The sequence below is a fragment of the Trachemys scripta genome, chromosome 9, assembly GCF_013100865.1.
Source record: "Trachemys scripta elegans isolate TJP31775 chromosome 9, CAS_Tse_1.0, whole genome shotgun sequence".
In the NCBI taxonomy this organism is placed as follows: Eukaryota; Metazoa; Chordata; order Testudines; family Emydidae; genus Trachemys; species Trachemys scripta.
In genome coordinates, this window is record NC_048306.1 from 10140901 (window position 1) to 10163643 (window position 22743).

General features: G+C 40.6%; 1 protein-coding gene across 1 annotated transcript in view; it reads left to right on the plus strand.

Annotated features, from left to right (window-relative positions):
* Window positions 1-22743, plus strand: part of AFF2 (AF4/FMR2 family member 2) — a gene marked incomplete in the record, with an annotated part of 408588 nt that overhangs the window by 354936 nt on the left and 30909 nt on the right. The window contains 6 exon segments of the mRNA XM_034781192.1: window positions 6433-6595; window positions 7101-8120; window positions 10703-10827; window positions 17678-17903; window positions 20865-21001; window positions 21614-21677. Coding sequence (XP_034637083.1) covers window positions 6433-6595; window positions 7101-8120; window positions 10703-10827; window positions 17678-17903; window positions 20865-21001; window positions 21614-21677 — 1735 coding nt within the window.

Here is a 22743-nt window from a genome sequence, read left to right on the forward strand (position 1 = left end):
TTTATTAAAATATTAGAGTAAATGATGTGTTGAAAATAATATAATAACAGTCTTGGTGAAAAAAGAATGCTTAAATTGCACATTAGTCCTTCGTTTTTCATGCAGAATAGTAAGCCATGCACATGATAACTCCACAGCTGCTTCAATGGGTGTTTGGAAAATGAATCGGTGACTTTTGAGAACAGATGAAGTGGAAGTGGGAATTTTAAAATTTAAGCAGATCACCCATGGCAGCAAATTGCAGAGAAATACTGTTGGTGTTTTGGATAATTTTGCCGTAGCACCAAGACTGAAACCTCAGCAGTGGATTTTAAGGCCTAGTCTTAAGATAGCTGCACAGCTGCGACTTGCATTCAAGACAGTTCAGCAACTCTCTGCCTTGAGATCAACTGGTCCAGTAACCCACTTCTAGATGCTGGTGCCTGGTTTGCTCCATAGGGCCTTTTCTATCAGGTACTTTGTGCCCACTACGACAATGCTGAGTATCAAGTTACACACGAGGTGTCATACACTCAAACACTGTAAACATTTGTGGTGAATTTGTGGCAGGGAGTTTCCCCACATGCACCAACAAAGAGAAAACTAGATCATGGGGCTGGGGGAGGGGGGACGAATGGATGAAAACTGCTGGAGGCCAACAACAAAGAGCAGCTTCCCTCCTACCTGATTCCAGAGTCCCTTTCTGTGTGCTTCATCCATTGACCCCATGCTTGCCAGCTGCTCTGGTAGGCAACCACAGATGTATCCATGATGGTCTGTGCCAGAGGATGGAGTCAGAGGGGTTGATCCTGCTGTCAACTACACTGTGGGTGTAACTCCAATGGCATTAGTCTCACTTACACTGGGGTGAATGAATAGGTAGGGAATCCAGTCTGCAATGTGTAAGTAGCGATGGCTAGGAGCATATACCTATAGCGCTGCCTCTGCTGTCATAAAGAGCCTCTCTCAGTACGGTGCCCTCTGTGTCTGTTTCTTCACAGTAAACCCACTGCTACAGTCACTTGTCACAGTGCACGCAGTTCACAATCTGCTTCCCTGCAGGGTGGAGCTAGAGTGCAGAGTACTGGGATAGGAGCATGTGGTAAAGGAATAGGGTGACCAGATGTCCCAGTTTTATAGGGACAGTCCCAATTTTGGGGTCTTTTTCTTATATAGGCTCCTATTACCCCCACCCCCTGTCCTGATTTTTCACATTTGCTGTCTGGTCACCCTATAAAGGAAGAATAAACTGAAAAATAGGACCAAGCACTTTGTCCTGCTAACTTGAGAGGCACTTAACTGGGTCTTCGGAGAGCATGGTTCAGTTCCAAGGCCAGAGATGTATGATACTTCCAGTATTTGCTTTGTCTGGTCACATTGCAAGCTCTTTGGGGCAAGGACTGTCTCTCACTCTGTGTCTGCATAGTAGGTCCCTGGGGCCTACAATCACAAACAATTGTGATTGTCTAATTGACTGTCTTTCATTTGCACGCTCTTTGCCCAGACCGTGTTTCATTCTTTTGTGCAGCAGCATCATTTTTTATTTTTGGTTCCAATGAGACAGAAACGGAGTTGGTAAATATTCAGAGACAGAGGGAACACTCGGCGCCTACTGGAAAATAACAGCTCAGCGGCCCAAATACCAAAGCTTTCTGCCCCCTCTAGTCACTCTGAGGGCTTGCTTCCTGTTGATAAAATGCTTTAAATCAGTTTCAAACCTCATCCGGGCTGGCATTCCTAGGCTGGAACCTAGCAACACAGCAAAGCTTGCTTTGCATTTCTCTTACAGATGCAAACCTCAATTTGTTCAGTCCATACTCATGTGAGTCAGTCCCACTCAAGTAAGCGCTACTCCCTTGAGTCAATGTTTTCAGGATCAGCCCCGTCATCTTTATAGAAAACCACTTTCTAGGCTTAGAGCCAAAAGTGGCCTCAGGGGAGAGTTCAAATCAACCAATATTTTTTCACGGAAAGGCAGATTTTTATTTTTATTTTTTTTAAAAGGAACTATAATCTCTCCATTAAACTCATCTCCCCCTTGGAAATGAAGGGTTTTTTTCCCATTCACTTGTGTGTGAAAGGTCTGTAAACATTCTTCTATTCTGCTGAACAGCATTATTAGAAGTTGATTGTGCATAGAGCTATATGCAAGATGTTCTTTATCTTTAGCTTTGTGAGATGTTAGGAAAGGCATTTCAGGTCTTATCTGATTGTGTGGCCAAGCATATAAACAGGGTTACTCTTAAATGCAAACTACATGATGAAAAGTGAATACGTTTACTTTAAAAAATCTAGTTTGGTAATGATGTCTGCAGCATCAAACTGCCTGATGTAGCTAAGGCATAATTTTATTAGCCTCGATTAAAGAGAAATATGACCTCATTGTTGTTTTGTAAAAAAAACATTTTGAGTCTGTCCGGTTCCTCCTGCAAGCTTGTTCAGCTATGTTATTCAGTAATGTTTCACCCATAAGAACTTCTCTGGGAATGGTGAGCAACAAGAAAGAAAATAAGGCCAGGTTGGGTCTGACATCTATTTCCATGGTTTTGTTCTTGCCCTTTGAGCTCTTTGTCAGTTACAGACCTCACCTACATGTTTTAGATGTGCACATACTGGCTACAGTACCTATTCACTTCCAAATACACTTCACAGTATAGGTTATGTCTAAAGGCCCGAATGATCTGGGATCTGACTACTGAGAGACCAGCCTCTCCCATTTTGATCCATTGTAGGAGTATTTATCCATTACATCAGATATAATATAGAGTGAACTTTCCACTGCCATCAACAGAGCATTTCTAAGGTGTAGAGCACAGACCTGAGACTCGGGAGACATGGATTATATTTCTGGTTTGGCCATTGACCTGCTGATTGGCCTTGGGCAAGTCACGTCACCTCCCTATGCCTCCGTTTCCCCATCTGTAAAATGGGGATAATGGTGCTTATCTCCTTGGTAGTGCACTTTGATCTCTACTGAGGAAAAACACTAAATAAAAGCAAGGTATTATTATTATTATTTCATTTGCTCTGTGTCATTTGGGAACACAAAGAGCACCACATAAAGCTTGCATATTTCCTTGTAAATCAGTGGTTCTCAAACTGGGGCTGCCGCTTGCGTAGGGAAAGCCTCCGGCAGGCCGCGCCAGTTTGTTTACCTGCTGGGTCCGCAGGTTCGGCCGATCGCGGCTCCCACTGGCCGCAGTTCGCCGCTCCAGGCCAATGGGGGCTGCGGGAAGTGGCGGCCAGCAAATCCCTTGTCCCGCGCTGCTTCCCACAGCCCCCATTGGCCTGGAGCGGTGAACCGCGGCCAGTTTGAGAACCACTGTCGTAAATATAGCTGGCTAATCATACCAGCAGGTAAGAAATTTGTGAGGTTTCAACATTTGTTTCCATCCTGAATAAGGATGAAAAGTTGAAATACTGAAACTTTTCACAAAACAAAAAGTTCCAAAAATGTTTTCATTTCAGAAATGTCAATCCAACACATTTTGACATTTTCAGATGAAAGTATTTATTATCACATTGATGTGTCAACATTTTGTGGTTTATTTTCATTTTTGGAGACTGAAAATTTTTGGTTTTCCAGTTTGATTTTGGATTTTCATGGATTTGTTCCCTTTTCTCTCCCTTTTTCTTACCTCTTTTCCACTGGAAAGCAGGGGGGAAGGTAGAAAATATGATGAGATGGGAAAAACCTAGTTGTCAGCCATTTTTACTGTTTCCCCCTTTTTCTAGTTGGAAAGCAGGTTTTTCCTCATATTTCAACACTTTCTTACTGTTTTCTGTCTTTCACTAGTTAGAAAGCAGGGGGAAAATGTGAAAAATGAATTTTTGTCACATTACTATTCTTTCTGAAAAAGGCAGAAAAAGGTAAAAAGAGGAAAAATAAGAGGAAACATCCCCCTCCCTCAAACAAAATCCCAAAACTGAAAAGGAAAACTGGAATTTTTTGGTTTACAAAACTTGACATGAAGCACAAAATGTCTAATTTCATTTTAAATTCAGTAATGCCCCCAAAAAATCATTAACTAAATGGTCAAAATCACCATATTCCTAAAATTTTGATGTTGGTTAATCCATTTTTCTTTTCTGGTGGGCAAAAATGTTCATTTGATAGTCTTTTTTTTTTGACCGGTTCTACTATTAATTTATTGGAATGAAGTTTCCCCGGGTTTGGTTTAGTTTGGTTTGGTTTTTTAAAAATACTTTTGTGCGTTTAATGAGCAACTAAGTTAAGGGTCTGTCGCTACCCAAGTGGATAGTTTGTTTCATAATGAACCACAAAGCACCCAGATGTTTTGTCAGTGGACATGAGACACATTTGTAAATATAACAAAACTATTAAAATGGCAGGACGGATACCGGATCAGACTTTCATCCTGCATTTTTGGAACCTCCATATTCTTAGGCCTCAATTCAGCAAAGTACTTTAGCGTGTTCTTTACTATAAGCATGGGCTTAAGTAACCTTGACTTCAATAGGAATAAGCACCTTTCCTGACTAGGGATGCTTTCCCAAATAAGGGCCAAAGTGAGCATAGTTTGGTGCACATACCTGGGTCAGTGACAAGTAAGAAACAATTTGTTAATATTGTGATAAGTTCGTGATCACTTAGGAATTTGATGGTTTCTGCTACACTGGAAACTGTGGCTCCTCAAGCCTTAACAGCTATGTCAGGGATAGATGATTAGACCCTTCAGTTCCAAAAAGCATCAGTCTCTTATTTCTAGAGTCAAAGATGAATCTGCACTAGCTATTAAAAGAGAAACTATAATGAAAATCTGGACAGTTCGGATTCCATCCAACAGAGGGCAATGGTGCGCATACATGTTGGTTTATTACAAGCATCATTAAATTAGCCAGGTTGCTAGCATACTTGAAACTTGCGAGTTACAACTTCTTTTGAAATGTTTTTTCTTTCCTGTCCAAGCAGGGCCCTTTTCATCTGCATAGTTCACTTGAGATGTAATCGTTAACATTTAGATTAGAAGAGGAATCTCTTTAAGGATGGGAGAGCATGTTGTGAGAAGACTTTTCCACTCTCACTAGTGGTGAGAGGAGGGGCGGGCATTGCAGTGCTTAGAGAGATAATTACGTTCCCAGCCATGGGCTGAGGTATTGGGTGTACAAACAGCTAAGTACATGGGTGGAAAGAGAAAGTAAGTTAGAAAGAGGGAAGAATTAAGGGGTAGATATGACTGCCACTGAAGTCAGGGGCAACATTTCCACCGACTATAGTGGAATGGAATCAGACACAGAATTTTTATGGCCCTCACCAGTCCAAGTCCATTGTTTACTGCATCCTTCTTGTGAGGGTTCCTCGTGTACTCACCTACGTTGAACTGGTTTGATTGGGTTCAGGGAGAGCACTTCCATACGTGGCTGGAGTCCTTGGAAAAACGGAGAATAGAAAGTTAAGAGAGGGTAAAATAAGGATTATCACTCACAGAAAACTCCTAGGCTTGCAAAGATGTTTCTGTATAGGACTCACACATCATCTGATATATTAAGGTGAAGTATTGAGTATCCATAAAGGAGGACTAGCAAACTGTGTCAGTTTTCAAACACTTTGCTTTGTCAGCTTCACAAATTTAAAATCAATCAGTTGCAGTATAGATCAGTTGAACAGACATAAAAATCTTATGGTTATCTCTCTGACAACAATCTGAAAATTAAAAATGAGTTTTTAAAGACTCTGATTGGCAAACTTCCATAATAATAAAAACAGGGTTCCTTTACACCCGTTGGTGTTAAAATAAATGCGGAAAAAGATGATAGCAGAGAGCCTTTTCATAAATGGGAAGGGGAGTGGGGCAGTGCTGAAAAGTAAGTGCTCTAGGAATGTTCATTTCCAACAGGAGCTCCATGTCCTTAGTGCACTATCACAAGCATGGGTGGAAAAACCAGCTACAAATAAAGACTCCGTGGAACCTCTGGAGAGTTGTCATACATATGTAGCTTTTGTATCCTACGGTGTAAAACACTAAAAAGTGTTCATTTAAAATGAAGCGTTATGTCCAATATTAGTTGCCTAATGTCTCTCATTTGGACATCAATTATGAATGAAAATGAAAATGAAGAGACCATTTTTTCCATTTGTAAATTATTTAAGTATGAGCGTTAGTTTTTGCAACCCTCACACTAATAAGCTCCGGCACTAAGCTGTTTCTCATTGGATTGTTGTTATTATTATTATTTATTATTAACAGCATCATAAATGTGTCCCGTGACGCATAAACCCAAAGTATTTACAAATGGTGGCTGGATCTTTCAGTCCTTACTGAGCAAAATTCCCATTTGAGACTCTGTGGAGTCAAAATGAAGTGAATGGGAATTGTGGCAGAGTACGGACAATAAGACCAGGGTCATCACCATCAATTTTCCTAGGTTAGACTTTTAAAATAAAAATTGGTCAAATAGCATATTCAACTGAATGTCTGTCTTTCCCCACAGTGGCCTTCCTTTGCAGACAGCACACGGTGCAGTTTTAGCACATTCCAGCGGAGGCTCTGGGAGCTCAAGTGAGTCCGAGAGCAGCTCCGAGTCCGATTCCGACAGCGAAAGCAGCTCCAGTGACAGTGAGTGTAACGAAGAGTCACGCAGCGCAACTCCGGAGGTAAAGCTATGAATTCAAGCCCCTTCTCCCAGCACACTCTCAGGAAAAAGCCTTGTCACTGAAAGCGAAATCCTTTTATCCTTCAGAAAACATAGAAGTTCTATTCTGTTTACTGTTATTTGCTTTCTTCTCCCTTTGTGCTATCAAACACATGATCCACAAACTCATTTTAGCTTTGGGGAAAACCTTCTGGCCCACATTTCAGTTACTTCAGAGAAATATTTAGAAGATTTTATTGGCACAGTATTTGTCTGGGACTAAGGAAAGGCACCATGACAAAAAATACATCTTCAGGGACCTGCTTAACTTTTTCGTTATATTAAATTTCTCCAGGGCCACATTGGAAACTAGATAAGGAAGCCTAATTAACCATAAATACTATAGTAAAAGTAGCAATAACCGCTGGTTGACTGAAATAAAAGGCTGTGTTAAAAATGTAATTGTGGTTTAAACTAAAATGCATTGCTTCTCTAAGATTTGTTTCTTATCGTTCTCCGATCTGCAGCCTGAACCTCCTTCAACAAACAAGTGGCAGCTGGATAAATGGCTAAATAAAGTGAATCCCCATAACAAGACCATTATCAACAACCAAAATGAGACTCACAGTGAGAACAGTTCTCAGTCTCAGAGCAGCCAACAGACTGAAGGACAAAACAAAGGGAAGCTTAATAACAGTCTGCCCCAGACCGATTCCAAAGACAGGGCCGTCCTTAGTCCCATCCGGGAGAAAGCCAAACCACGAGTTGCCCAGAAAACTCCAGAGGCGAAAAGCTCCAAGCAGAAGTCACCAGCTTATAATGAGCCAACTTCACAAAGGACTCCTGGGAAAAAGCAACCCAAAAAGGTAGAAAGGACTTCCAGTGTAGAAGAGTATAACTGGCCCAAACCAAATAATACCAGCAACACTCCCAAAGAAAAAGATACACAGGAACCACCAGAGCAGCCAAAGGTTCGCACAAAAGCAACAGCTGGAAAGACAGCTCCAAGAAAAGAACCACGGACTAGCACGGGACTTGCTTCTGAGAAGAAAAAGTACAGAGGCCCTAGCAAAACTGTCCCTAAATCCCGTGAATTTATTGAAACCGATTCGTCTACTTCTGATTCAAACACAGACCAGGAAGAGAGCCTGCAGGCTAAAATATTACCAGCTTTCAGTGGGCCTGCCAATGGCCTCAAAGTAAAAGACTCCAGTAGTAACATCCTCAGTGTAAGTAGTTTAACTAGCAACAGCAGCAACACATCAATAGACCAGACCAGCAATGATTTAGAGGAACAACTCTTTTCACCGATCCCAATTGTGCAAAATGAACTTCTGTCCCCACTGAGGGAATTTGAAGAACTCAAATCCCTTTGGGTGAAAATAGATCTTAGTTTACTCTCTAGAATACCCGGACAAGACCCTGGTGAGACAGTGAGTGTGAAAACTGAACCGCGAGAGGCAAATGTGAAACACAGGCGACAATCTCGAGAGTCCCCCACCGCAGCCGCTGAAAAGCCCGCCACAAAATCCAAAAGGAAGCACAAGGTAAGTAATTTATATAGTCCAAGGGAAACCACTTCATTTCCGTGTGTCAGCTGGGTAGGTTCCAGATAGAACCTCAGTAGGGTGACCAGATGTCCTGATTTTATAGGGACAATCCCGATTTCTGTGTCTTTTTCTTATATAGGCTCCTATTATCCCCTACCCCCGTCCCGATTTTTCACACTTGCTGTCTGGTCACCCTGAACCTCAATCATCGGCATTTCTTCATACCTGCCCCAACCTCTCCGCAAAGATTTAATTGAAGAAACAGTTCTATAGAGAGGTATCCGATTACTAAGGCATGATTGTTTATTTACAAAAGATGCTATACTACATTTACCAGTGCATTGTGAATTTTCATCATAAACTATTTAAAACCAAACTCTAACTGTCAAAATCAATGAACAGTGTATATGTGGTGATGTGTCTTTTGTGCTTTTCCATTGCGGTTGCTCACTTTCCCATTCATTTGCAGTATTCAGTAATCTGCAGTGGGATTCCCAAGAACTAGTGCAAATTACTGAGGATTGAGTGTACCCAGAAAATGTGACTTCTGTTTAGAAGGCAGGTTTTTATTGTCTGGAGAGTTACAAGCCGATTCACCACTGACTTAGGCACTGCTTCCTTCAAGTCAATGGAGTTGTGCTGGCTTATGCCACTGGTGAATTCTGACTTTAAAAATATGATTTTGTTATATAAACAAATGTGATTTATAGATTTACTTAACTAGCTGCTCCCCTTTTGCAACTACCTGAAACGCAGAATATGTTTTTACTTAAGGGACTATGTTTTATCATGTGTTTTATGTTATTTATGCCCAAGGGTATCCTGTCTTGTGGGATATGACAGTATGCTTCAAACTAAAATGTGCTTTCAGAAAAGAAAGGGAGGTTTTATATCATAAATGAATTTTTGTAGAGGGATTTTCCAGCTGAAATGGTTATGCTCTGGTCTCTCAGAGAGAAGACATCATTTAAGATTTTTATACCCCAAATTTTATAAATCATTGGGAATGTGACTTCAGCTGTCAGTTCTATTGGCCTCCTGAACTGCATTAAAATGCTGATTTAGAGTAGTCTGATGATAGAAGGAGGGAGTTAATGCATGACAAAGGCGTGCAGCCCTTACTCTTGTGAATACTCCCATTGACTTAAGTGGGAATATTCACGAGTAAGGTCTGCAGGAGCTGAATCTCTGCTTTTACTCTGGCCTATGAATTAAAATTATGCAGAAAGAAAGGCATTTTGTGAATGTGTATTTTGTGTGCATGCACATGTGTGCTGAGGTTTATGCGAATAATACGCTAATAACTTGTAGAATTGCTAACTCAGTGGGGTGATAGTCAGTAAGAATCCTGGCTAGAAGAAGACTACAGTACTGGTAGCTAAACCTAGGGCTCAAGGAATATGATGGGTTATCTAAAAGAGTTGGGGGGATCTCCTCTAGTAGCTGAAACTTTGGATCAGGAACTGCCATGATGAAAAGGTACACTCTCTGGGATGCTTGGGTGTTCCGCTAGACTAAAAATACTCAGCTGAGTATTAAAATAGCCCTTTCTCTTCCGTTTTGGTTGTTGTATGCTCATCACTATCGCTGCTCACGGTGACGCAGGAGGAAGCAAGTCAGTTAGGGTTTGTGCTGCACGTGTTTAAAACATGGCATGAAGAGACTGATTTGGGTTTCGAAATCATTTTATTAAAAGATTTATTTAAGGCACAAGCGCATGGGCTTGAGAGACGGTATGAAGGTTCCAGTGATAGAGCAGTAATCAGCTTTACTTATATCTTCTTAGTTCAGGCACTGAGGTCATGCAACAGGGAATCTGTCAAGGTAAATTTTGAACCATCTACCCCTTGCTAATCACTACCACTTTCGGGCTCAGGTCTGCAGCCTCTCAGTCATCTGAGTAATCCTTACTCCTGAAAGCTGTCTCATTGACTTCAAGTATATTAATGAGTAAAAGATATTCATGTGAATAAGATTTTGCAGGATCAGGTCCTGAGATCTTGATTATTTATTCATTATGATGCAATACAGAAGCAAACTCTAGTAAAGTGAGGCATTTGCTTTACAATTATCCAGCTGGGTTAGCTGTTATATAACTTAGTCATCTGTTTGCAATACAGATCAGCACATTTAGGCCTTTTTTTTTTAGTTATTTTCACTTCTCTAAGGGCAGGTCTACACTAACCCCCCAATTCCAACTAAGGTACGCAACTTCAGCTACGTGAATAACGTAGCTGAAGTTCGAAGTACCTTAGTTCGAACTTACCTCGGTCCAGACGCGGCAGGCAGGCTCCCCCGTCGACTTCGCGTACTCCTCTCGCCGAGCTGGAGTACCGCAGTTGACGGCGAGCACTTCCGGGTTCGACTTATCTGATCCAGACAAGACGCGATAAGTCGAACCCAAAAGTCGATTCGCTTGCCGCCAAACTACCGGATAAGTGTAGACCTACTGTACATATCAGTATTTTAGCTGCTGCTACTACAAAGGAAATATGCTGAGATTCTTGACTTTCTCTTAATGGTAAGGAGAATTTGTGCTTAGATGCTGCATTTTTCAAGCTGTTTTTGTTTTGTTCAAGCAGTCCGAAAGCTTGGATACATTTGGTGAAACCAAGAAACAGCGTCTGGAGGACACCGCAGCCTCATGCCTACTTCCACCATGTATTTCTCCAATACCTAATCACAGATTAACCAGCACTAAAGAGTAAGTATTTCTTAATACTGAGCTGTGATTTAATAACTGTGCTCTGCAAAAGCATTTGTTATGGAACTCTGTGATAAAGCCTGGGTGTTGCCCAGTGGCTTAGGTATCATTGCTCCCATCTGTCATGTAGAGGGATCCTTGTTTTCTGAATGAACTTGAGCTATCCTTTTGTTGCGCTTGCGGAAACCACAGTATCACCGAGACACTGAAGTGCTCTCAGCCAGGTCCATGCTGCCCTGATTATCCCTACCCTGAGCACCGGGAGTTTTCTACTGAAAAATAAATCTGTTTTCTGAGGGCCAAATCTTGGTTTTACTGAAACCGACAGTCGTTTTGCCATTAACCTCAGTGGGATCAGGATTTGCCCCTTTATAAATAGACATATATAAAATAAAATGATGTTTTTGTTACAGTATTGTCTGATTCTAGTTATGGAACAAAGTCCTTATTCAAAATATGATTCCACCTGAACTATGGAACAGTCCTGCCAAATGCCTAGTAGAGTCCTGGCATGTTAACCTCACACAATACAAAGCTAGTAGAAAGTACTTAACTTTAAGTAGCACTTTATTTTTGCAGGGTACATATAACCGTATAATTGGTATCTCTCTGAAGTATTGCATTTTGTCTGAAATGGCTATAATGCATCAGCAATCAGGCACCGCATGAATGACATTTAATATTATTATAATCACAGGATTAACATTCTGTAAATAGAGAGAAAGCCTATCAGTTTTGCACTTTATTGGCTTCAGAGGTGTAACTTCTGATTTCCACTGGTGCAAGCAAAGATTCAGGCCCAGAAAGTACATGATCTTGGGGAAAAGGTATCATAGTGGCAATATTTAAATTTATGAAGAAGTTCTGAAATTAATTTTTTAATTTGCATCTTTTAAAGCCATTATGAAGTCTACAGAGCAGATTATAATCTTATTTATACTGCTTTAGTTACAGAGTAACTCCGCTTTGTCCAGTTTTACACCACTGAAAATTAGATCAGAGTCTGGTCCTCTATGTTGTTGAGTTTGGAAAAGGCAGATGATTTGCAGGTGATGGTGTGGTCCATAACATGTTGCACATTTAGTAAGCATCATGATGGGTGTTCTCAATTGTCATTCCTGAAAATACAATGAGCTGAGATATATTGCAGAGGGAATCAAAAATTATCCATCCCCACCACTTCCATTATCCATTAAAAAAAATTCTTTTCCTGTCTCAGATAAGCCCTAGGGATCCACCCCCAACCTGATGTTTCTTAATTTGAGCTTGTTTTCCAGGTCATTAATTTGATTCCTTAGAGCTTTCAAGCCTTTGGTATTGTCGGTTAAAATATAATTGTGTCCATCAATAGTTATTTCCATATGTTAGCTTTTTCTCTCGCCCGCTGTGAATTGTGAACCAAAATTTTTTGACTCCTTAGCCACTGACGTGATTGAGGCCTGGATCACGTCGAGTTCATTATTAATATCTTCCGAGTTCGTTTTAAACAAATCCTCTGTTGTTTGATAATTCAGGTCTGCAACTCCCAGTGATGTGCAGCTGAATGTAGATCAACCCTGATCCCAAGACTAGGGGATTGAATGTGTAATGACAAATTTCTCCATAGCCCCAGATTATTTTTAAGCATTCAGGAGAAGTTCCATTTTCCATCAGGGATAAAGTACAAAAAATGAGTCCAAACTAGTCACTGATTCAAAGGTAGGGGGGAAATAACGCAGCAGTGGCAAAACAGTAAAAGAGAGGCTTGTCACTTAAGCCCCAAATTTTATTCCCATATTAATACAGTAGAGCCTTGATAATCTGTATTTAATTATTGTGAGAACCATTGTGATATAGCAATCCTACTATCATGTCCGAGTGAATTAATCTTTGCATGTATGCAGATCCCCATTGGGCACAGGGATCCACCCACACAGATCCGACTGAGGTACCAGGATCCAGAGGGTTATATTTTTAAAAGTATTTAGGTCCCTAGCAATGCAATAGGTGCCTACTAGGATTTTCAAAAGTGCCTAATTACCTTTAAACCTGGCCATCAGTGAACAGAAACAACAGAACAAGCAACGATACCATATCACAAAGACAGGTTTTCAGAAAGCCACACGCATCAATGTTTTGGCAATTAAATGCCTAATTTGCACATGCTGTTTCCATAACTGCACAAGTAAACTGGGTGTTTGCATTCTCAATAACCCAATAACCATTGCACACACAAATACCCCATTTTCATTATACAGCCATAGTAATTGCATAAACAATTAGTATCCATGTGCTTGTATATTCTCATACATAATCCTGAGTGTTTGCCTTTTCCCAGATTTGAAGCAAGATATACTATATATAATTATTTTAATAATTACAGTTCAATTTTAATTATTTCTAATATGTCATAATGTGCTAGCGAATGTATTTTTAGTAACATGAAATCTCCTTATTACACTAGGGAGTCTTTGGGAGTCTTTCCGTTCACTTGTGGGTTTAGGGTCATTCCCTCGGATACTAAATCTTTCTGAAAAGTAGGAGGAGACAACCTTTTTTTTTTTTTACTGTGAATTGTAAAGTTTGTAGGTTAGGGAGGATCGGATGCATTAATTTTATATATACTTGATGAAAATTTTATTAACTCCATCTTGATTTTTCATTTTAGGGCAGACAAATAACATTTTTTGTACAATCTTTCCTTATTAAGTCCACAGGGTAACAGAAGCAGAGAGGAGAGAGTATTTAGTGGTTCAGAAATTAAGTATTGTATTCCTAGAGTATAGGATCTCAAGTTGACTTAAATATCTGTTTTCTAGAGAGTGCTTTGGACACTAAGCATACAGAGTTTTTTTTTTAATTTAATAGATCAGCCAACCGTTTTGTACTAGCAATTTTATTTTTGTTATTATTTTATTATCTTTGTTAATACAGTTATTTACTTGCAAGAGCAATTTTGCAGGTATAATTAATTCTACGTGCAGGTGATGGCAATTAATGTCTAACTGCCTAATTTGTGGGGACAGTCCAGTTATTAGACAACTACTTGCCAGCATTTGTACATGTGTAATGACACCAGCAGTTATTTGCAGATACAGGAGCCTGGTTTTCAAATTAAGCCCATACAGCCCAAACATGCACAACATCTAGCAGACAAGAGTCTGTCTTAAGCAATCATTTTAGAGTATTTCCAAGATTTTCAGTATACGTTTGTTTGACCTTTAGTTAAAGATGCACCTGTACTAGGCAACATATATTTGCTGGTCCCTTGGGTAGTCACGACAGCTTTCATTATAGAGTTGTTCACAATAAAACTGCCCTAGTACATCTGTGACAAAGACTTCAGCTTCATTCAGTTGCTGCCACATGGTCCAACCTAATGTGAGAGTGACCTTTCCCTGCTAACCCCCTGCAGAAGATTAGATACACCATCAGTGTGAAGCATTTCTTTGGGGACAGGGAGAGTGGAAGGAAGGTAAAGCCAAGTGATTGCATAGACAATGGCTTTGTCTCACTAATGGGCCAGAGATACTATAGCAGACTACAATGAGTGGATAAAGTAAGGGTAAAGAATGGCCTCTTGAAATTCGAGAGTAGATGAAAATTCTTCATCCTTCATACACTGACTCCCTTGTGGCTTGCTTCATACCGTACAATAAACAAGACTGAAAAACCAGACAGGGAGACTTCTCATTCCTTGATAATTGGCCTTCTCTGACACAAAGATTAAACCCTGCAGCCACAAGACCATCAGTTCTGCTTGTATTTTTTCATGCATTTTTACATTTCTCACTTGATTATCAATATAATTTAACTGACAATCATGTCAGCAAATTAAATCATTGAGTCCAGGTGATTATTGCAATAAATTAATTCAAAATTAGTGATTACTGCAATGAAAGACCAGTTTGTTAGCTCATTAACAGCCCAAAGCAAAGTGACAGTCCAGTTAACTACTGGTAACAATTGATTTCACGGAGGTTATTGTTAACATCGTGAATCTGAAGTGGATAACATTGCTATCAAAAGTTAATTTTCCTGAAACCCTGTTTGTATTTAAAGGGCAACTAAGGAAATGCATAACTGCATCTGGGGCTGAAACAGCCAAAGGACTTTTGTTGTTTTAATTTTTATATATAGATATAGATAAAATATTCCTGTGTGTATGTATAAATATAAAAAATAAATACACACACACACAGGAATATTTTTGGGGTGGCTAGGTTGAGGCCCCGCCTCCCACAGAATGACTTGTATGCCAAATCTGAGTCGCCGCACCTGTAACTGAGGTGCCCTTAACAATTGAGGTGTAGGTGCAAAATTTTAGGCAATACCCCCAAAACAGAGGCCAGCTCTCTGAAGTATATACGAACGCTAGCCAAGAGACTAGGCTGTTATCCTGGCAGCTGCTGCCTTTTCAGGCTACCCAACCACCAACGCTAAGCCTATTCTAGGTGTCATTAACTTCCCCTTTAGTAGCAGCAACTGGGTAATCCTGGTTAGGTTGTTATGTGGCTGCCTAAGATTGCCCCCTTCCAAAGGTCATAGTGATAGACTCCACACAGCCTGAATTCCAACAGCTGGATTATGAAACTATGAAGGGAGGCTCTGAATAACCTTGACATCCTAAAGCAGGGGCTGGATTAGGTTCTAAAGTGGGGGATTAAGTGACCTTCAGTCTTTCTGCAAAAAACTTTTGAAGTGGGCCCATCAGACCCAACTCTCTTTTCCCCAACAAAATGTTTAGGGGGGAGAAGATGAGCCCCTTGGACTTTCCAACGTGGGGATAGGATCACAAACCCCACCCTTGCTTTTCTTTCATAAGTGGACTCCATTTCCTACCTACCTCCCTGTGCCCTATTGGCACAGGCACACACATGGATGGAGATATCCTACTTCCTAGAACTGGAAGGGACCTTGAAAAGTCATTGAGTCCAGACCCCTGCCTTCACTAGCAGGACCAAGTACTGATTTTTTTGTCCCAGACCCCTAAGTGGCCCCCTCAAGGATTGAACTCACAACCCTGGGTTTAACAGGCCAATGCTCAAACCACTGAGCTATCCTTCCCCCCTAGTCTCAGGCTAGGCCAGAGCCGCCAGTCTATCTCTTCACTCACAGTACGGTCCAAGGGATAGGAGGCTGGTCTAAGAATCAGGAGGTGTGAGTGTCCTGCTCCTAGCTCTCCCACTAACTTGGTCTCACTGTGTGGCCTTCCTGTGTCTGGTTTCCCAACTGTACAATGAGATAACAAATGTGTAGCTGAGTGTTGTTATAACCTAGAACTGTGGTAATTCACATGAGCGCCACAGTGCACTTTGGAGATCGGAGGGATGCCAAGAAGGCTTTGAATGAGACCTTTCTGAAAAGTTTTCTGGCAAATCTTCCCCAACCTTCTCTAGCAGTTCCCCAACTGCCTGGTACACAGCTGTTTTCATTTGGTCTTAGTTAGCTGACCAACCTGTTTTCTGAGTAAAACCCTCTGCTGTGCAGTCAGTATCCATAACCTTCCTATTGTAAGACCATAGACAGGCTGTGCTGGTGAAGGTCCCTTGTTCTGAAGAGCCTTCATATAATGAAGAGCTTTCAACAGGATAATTTTATCCATATATTAACTGTACTGAAAATGCCTCTGAGTGGCAATGACAATACCGTGTATCGGGGTTTTGTTTGATTATAGTCTACTAAGGTTTCAGGAATATTAATACACTTTCGTATTATTAAAATTGACACAAAAGCCACAATTAGAAAATGATTGAAATAGACACAATTATCATTCAAATTGGTAACATTGTGGAACACAGCCAGGCTGGAATAAGGAGGATGGTATTGAATATCACCAGATTGAGGAATTAGGCAGCTTGCATTGCTTGTTCCTCTCTGATTTGCTGCTTTGAGGTATTGTAAATCTATAATTCCTGACACTTACTGAAATTGACTAAGGGGGACACATACATTTTTGTTAACTTAATTTGCTATTGAAAATTGTACTCAATAATCATGAAAAGTAAATGACTCTGCAGTACAATGTTAGTTGTCTGAGAAAAGATTAAAATTCAAGTAATCTTCATAGACTGGACTAGGACAGTAACTAAAATAAAAATCCATGACCAAATTAACATGTTAAACGGTTGGGGGGGTAACATAGCTGCAGTTTTTACGCTAGTGACCATTCTTCTATACAAAACAGGCAGTCAACCATAGCATTGTGTCAGCTTTCACGTTAAAAACATATTTATTTTCTAAACCAGGTTCATTCATTAACCGGTATTCGCTCAAGAGCTTTTGCCAGCTGCTCTGAATCATTTTCTGTAGTGGGGCACATCAGTTTTACTCGTGAGGTGAAATAATTTCATGTTATTGTTATGGTTATTGTTTGGTAGCTGTTACAAACCATTTTCTTCATTCACATGCTGTACTGTATGATGGATATTTGCTAAGAGCAGGCATATGGGCCCCAATCCAGCAATGCATTTAAAATGTTTATCTTTACGCATGAGAATAGTCCCTTTAACCTCAAATAGGGCTACTCCTATGTATAAAGTTAAGCATCTGTTTAAGTAGTTTGGGGGATCAGGCCCCTATGCCTTCTGTGATGACAACTGACTCAGTATAGTGTTTCAAGTGTCCACAACTGTATTAATACAGTCAAACAAAATAGTCCCCCCCCCCAAAACAAAAGGCCTTTGCTGTCACTGAAGAGGCAAAGAAGGCAAGAGTAGCTTTTATACCTTCACTGGCCTCCCACTACTCATAGTCATATGAAAACAGAATCTGGCCTCCAGTTAAATAATGTCTAGTGCTTGGTGATGCAGAGAATTTAAAAATACCTAAAGGCTTGTCCCACAACCACTTCTTGTCTGTGTCCCTGCAGCGGGAGTTCAGTTAAAAAGGTGACTAAGAAAAGAGAAGAGAAGTTGTTCCCTCCTCCGTTATCCCCGCTGCTGGATGAGCCAGCACACAGACGGCACAGCAGTGACAACAGCTCCTTCAGCCAAGAGAACAGCGTCACAAACTCCTTGCAGACCGGCAGCGCTTCCTCTTCTTCTAAATTCGGAAAGAATGAGAACAAATCCTCTTCGAACCCCAAAGGAATCTGTGTAAGTAACTGGTCGGAGCTGCTGAAAGTGAACAAGATAAAACAAAAGTAACTAAGCTTTGTTCTGTTTGATTCTCTCTTTTTTTTAATATCTGTGTTTAAATCCTTCTGTAACCCCACTGAAGAGCGGCTAGGCATGGAGCGCTTGAGAGCAGTACACAAGCTCTCTTGCAAGTTCCATTTTTAGATGGGCATTAAGCATCCATTTGACATTGTGTGTAACTGACTAGAACACCTGGTCCCTCCACTTTATAGGCTAGATTTACAGCAGTGGACTATCTGCAATTACTCCTCCTGCCTGTGTAGTTTTAACCACACACATAAAGAAAAAAAAAATCTTTGATGAATTTTCTATAGTGTTAGCATATTTCTTATGACTAATATCCCCAAATTCTCAGCTGGTAATTAAGCACTGTAGCTAAACTAAGCATTGCAGATTGAACTGACCGCCCAATAAAAATCCGCTGAAAAATTGCCTGTGTGTCCCACACTCAGGGACCAAATATCTGAGCACCTGCATTTCTATCGCAAGCTACCTCCTGAATTGCTTTTTTTCCCCTCATCTGCTTTCCTCCTTCCCTTTGTTTGCTTTGATTTGGTTTCTGCCAACTCAAGACCTTTCTGACTGGGATACCTACATAATACACAAAACTCTCTGTTGTGGAGTAGTGAGGGTTGTTACCCCCATTAAATGCCTGCCACAAACCCACAATAGCAAAGCAATAACAAGTTAAGTTTCTAACTTTACAGACCGTCTCATCCTCCACCCCCAGGCATGCGCTTTCCCATTAAACTACAGACCACACGACACAATCTGAACTCTGCCCTGCTGTCGCCTGTATGGGTATATCCTTCTACCAGGTTACTCTGTCCCCCAACACTAGCAGTTGTTGAGGTTTGGCACAGGGGTTGACTGTGGCAGGAGAAGATAGGTCAGTAAAGGAGCGTGTGCAGAAGGAGTGGCATCCCTATGGAGAGTAGAGTGGCGGTTGCTGTTCACGTTCCATGGTATAAGGTAGCTGAAATGACAAGGGATGGATGGTTGTGAGTGAAGGAGAAAATGTTCTGTGCTGCTAGGTGGCCTCACTTCCCATCTCCTTGCTTTTGTGTCAGGCATGTTCTATGTGTAGCAGTGCTTCGCACTTCACAGCAAAGTCTTTTGTGTGGGAGTTCCCTTGGTTTCTTGTCATGCTTAATAAGGGGCGGGCATTGAATGAGGGGTGAGGGGAGGGGAAGTGGGGACATTAGAAGTGCAACATGAGAATATTTTTTATCCATCAGCAGCTGTGCATGAGGCCTGCTCTGCTGTAGGATAAAATCTGACAGAAAAGCATAGCTCCTCCTGGGGAAGGTTTTATGTACGCCCAATCAGCTTTGAACTTACTATCAATCAGGTTTGCCTGCATTGGGCCCCATCAATCAGGCTTGTGTGCACCAATCTTTCTCCCTCCCTCCCCTTTTCAATCAAATAGTCAGGCTTGCATGTACTCACTCCCTAAGCATCAACCAACCAGGCTTGCTCATGCCCAGCCCCTCTCGTCCTCTTCCTCTGAACCAGTCACACTTATGTGCACCTGGTCCCCATCAACCAGTGAGCCTTGTATGTGTCCATCACCCCCACATCCCATCAATCAGACTTCTGTGCACCCAGACTCTCCCATCTATCCGGCTTGCGTGCACCTGGCCTCCATCAATCAGGTTAGTTTGCATGCACAGTCCATAAACTTGAGCTATTATGAGAATAACAGCTAAAAATGACCATAAATTCCACATTCTTTTAAAAATCTTCCCATTTGAGCAGTTCTCCTCAGGGGCCTCCTCTCTGCCAAGTTTTGTCTAGATAGGCAATGGGGTTTTTAATAGATATCGGTCAACAATGAAAAGTAGGGTTGCAAAGGAACCAGTTTCAAAGGCTTCTTCTTTAACATCTATGAAAAGAAACAAAAAAAAACTGCTTAGAAAATTCAAGGGGCATGAAAATTAACCCTGTATGAAATTTCACAGCAATTGGATACCTACTTTTAGAGAAAAATGGTAATTTATGCTTAATTTTAAGACCATTTTAGAAAGGATTATGGAGTCTCCGTAATGAAAGATTTTCTTGTTTGCTTCCATTGCCTTTTGACTGTTGCAGAAATGGGTGTGTTTGGCCCCATTTTTCACAATTTCCCATGTCATGAAAGGTTGCCAACCTTGTATTGTAAAATGAAAACACTCAAGTTGCATTAGAATGTAAGTGACAATTCACTTTACCTTATTCGCTTGTCCCTATTGCTTTCTGATATCATCATGTCACTTTATTTCAAACTGCCAGAGCAGTACACATGCCTTCCACCAAAATCAATGCCAAAATGAACTGCATATGTCAGCAAATAAACAGTGCTATGTAAACCACCAGGCTGTTTCCTCCCTCAATCCCAGCATCATCCGTCAGATACATGCTTGATTTATCCACTGAGTTGGTATCTGAAATATTCCCCCACTAAAATGTATTATAGGGCTTTTCCATAGTTCATTGGTTAATCTGTAATTTAGTTCATCTGATTATAAACAGAGTTCACAAATGAATTCCAATTGCCGACTCTAACTGCATATGTTATATCTCTAGCTTATAATCAGCTAATGCTCCAGAATCTCTTTCCCCTCCCAACACTTTTAATAAGGGTCTCCAGCGAATAGTGTTCTGTGGTATCAGTGCTGACTTTACACCTTTCTGAAAGCATGTGTTAATGAGGTCAGGCATGTGAGCAATATGTAATCACAGTGCTTAATTAATCTAGTGGGTTTGTAGTAGACGGGAAAGCAGGGTGATTTGTGAGGTTCCTAAAATGTGAACAAGTATCTGAATTTTAACCTCAAGCTGTGCCAGTTATGTGTTTTTTCTTGTTTTGTTTCAGTGTTTTTAACACATAAAGGTGTTTGGGTCAAAGTTTAAGGAGTTAATGAAAATTCTCTTCCGTAGGAGGAGGAATCTCGCCATAGACCAACAAACAGTCTCCTTGATACCAGCCATCTAGAAACAGACATCTGGTCTACAATGCCTACACTCTCCAATGGGAAATCTGAGTCAAGAAGACCTAAAATAACATTTGATGACATGTATGTAGTATTAAACAGTCCAAACATGTGGAGTAAGATTTTATCTAAATGTCTAATAATCCATTTGTGTTAAATATGAGTTATATGCTTGGGGTCTGAATCAACAGTCTTCACACTGGCAAAATAATGGGAGATGTGCCTGTGACGTAAAGGCAGAATTGGGCCCTTAGCATCAACATCAATACATGATGATACACAGAGTTTTTCTCTTGACAAATTATTTTTTATCATTTATTAAGAGTTTTTTGACAAATGTTTTCAGATTATAAATGTTGAATTCCAGGGTAATTCTTCCCTAATTTTTTATTTTAGCTTCTCTAATGGAAACTTGTTAGAGTTCATCAGTTTGAGTTATTCTGCCTTTTCCTCTATTCGGCACGCATTAAATGGCCCCCTTTGGGCTGCTGTTTTCCATAGCTAGCCATTTGTGCTCATCAGTCACATGCTCACTAAGCATATCATTACATTCAGCAGCTTCGTATTAATATCAGAATAAATTTAAACAAATAAGTGGGCATATTTGTCTATTAGAAACGGTCAGCATTCTTCTCAGATACCATTTGTCCAACAGTATGAAAACGTAGCCCTGAACGAATGAACTTGTCTCCTTAGGCTTCACAATGCAGACTATTACATGCAAGAGGCTAAGAAGCTAAAGCACAAAGCGGACGCACTGGTAAGTTTCCATCCATTTTCTGCCTTTTTTTTCAAGCACTGAAATTGTGTGTTTCTGAAGGGATCATCCAGTGTAAACTTATACAGTGTGGGCTTCATCCAAAGACTACTGATGCCAAAAAGAGTCTTTCTATTGACCTCAGTGGATTTTGGATCAGACTTCATATAAGCCGACCATAGCAAACCCAAGTCTGAACACTGTTCCTAACTCTTAACACAGTGTTCCTATTAAGGTGGCCTACCAGAGCTGTGCAGAGAAAAGAAGTTTTGTCTTCCGAAGGATTTCAAAACTGAAAATTTCAGAATTCTCCGTGAAGGAAAATTCCAAGCGGAAATTAACGTTGGCTCGACTGAATCATTATGATATAACTGTATTATATTACATGATGTATAATGTGATACAATTTTTTAAAAAGGAAGTCATCTCAAATGACATGTTTCATTCTGTAAAAGTTGAAAAAAAAGACATTTTTATAATGGCAAACATTTTTTCTGGTTTTCTCACGAAATCAACCCAATTTGGTGAAGCATTTTGATTTAGATGAAACTGCTCATTTTGATGGGCCATGGCTCCATCAAACTTTATCTGACCAGCTCTGCAGTACGGCCATTGCATTGTAATGGAGATTTTGATCCTGTCTGCTGCAGCTGGTACCATGCAGCAGCTCCCTTACGCAGCCTTAGTGATATAGAACTCTCTTATTTCTTTAAGTAAGGTCACTATAAAATAAAATTGAGCCTGGCCTCTAAATTTCCCCCCACAAATCATATGCTGGGACAACTAATAGTCTTTGGGTGGCTAATTATCTATTTTAAAAACAATATTTTTCCTGCAAATCAGTTTATTTGACAGCAAAGAATCTATCATTCATGCCTGCAAATGGCTGTGGGTTGCAAACAAAAACAACAAAAAAATGTAGCACCCATTGTTTAGGAATGTTGCAGCTTTTGGGGTATGTGGCAAAGAGAGAAGGGATCAAGCTGCCAATTTCAGCTCCCTGATTCAGGGGCACGAAGCTGTTCAGCGTGTTTCCTGCAGAACTCAGGCTCAGGTTTTTGGCAACATC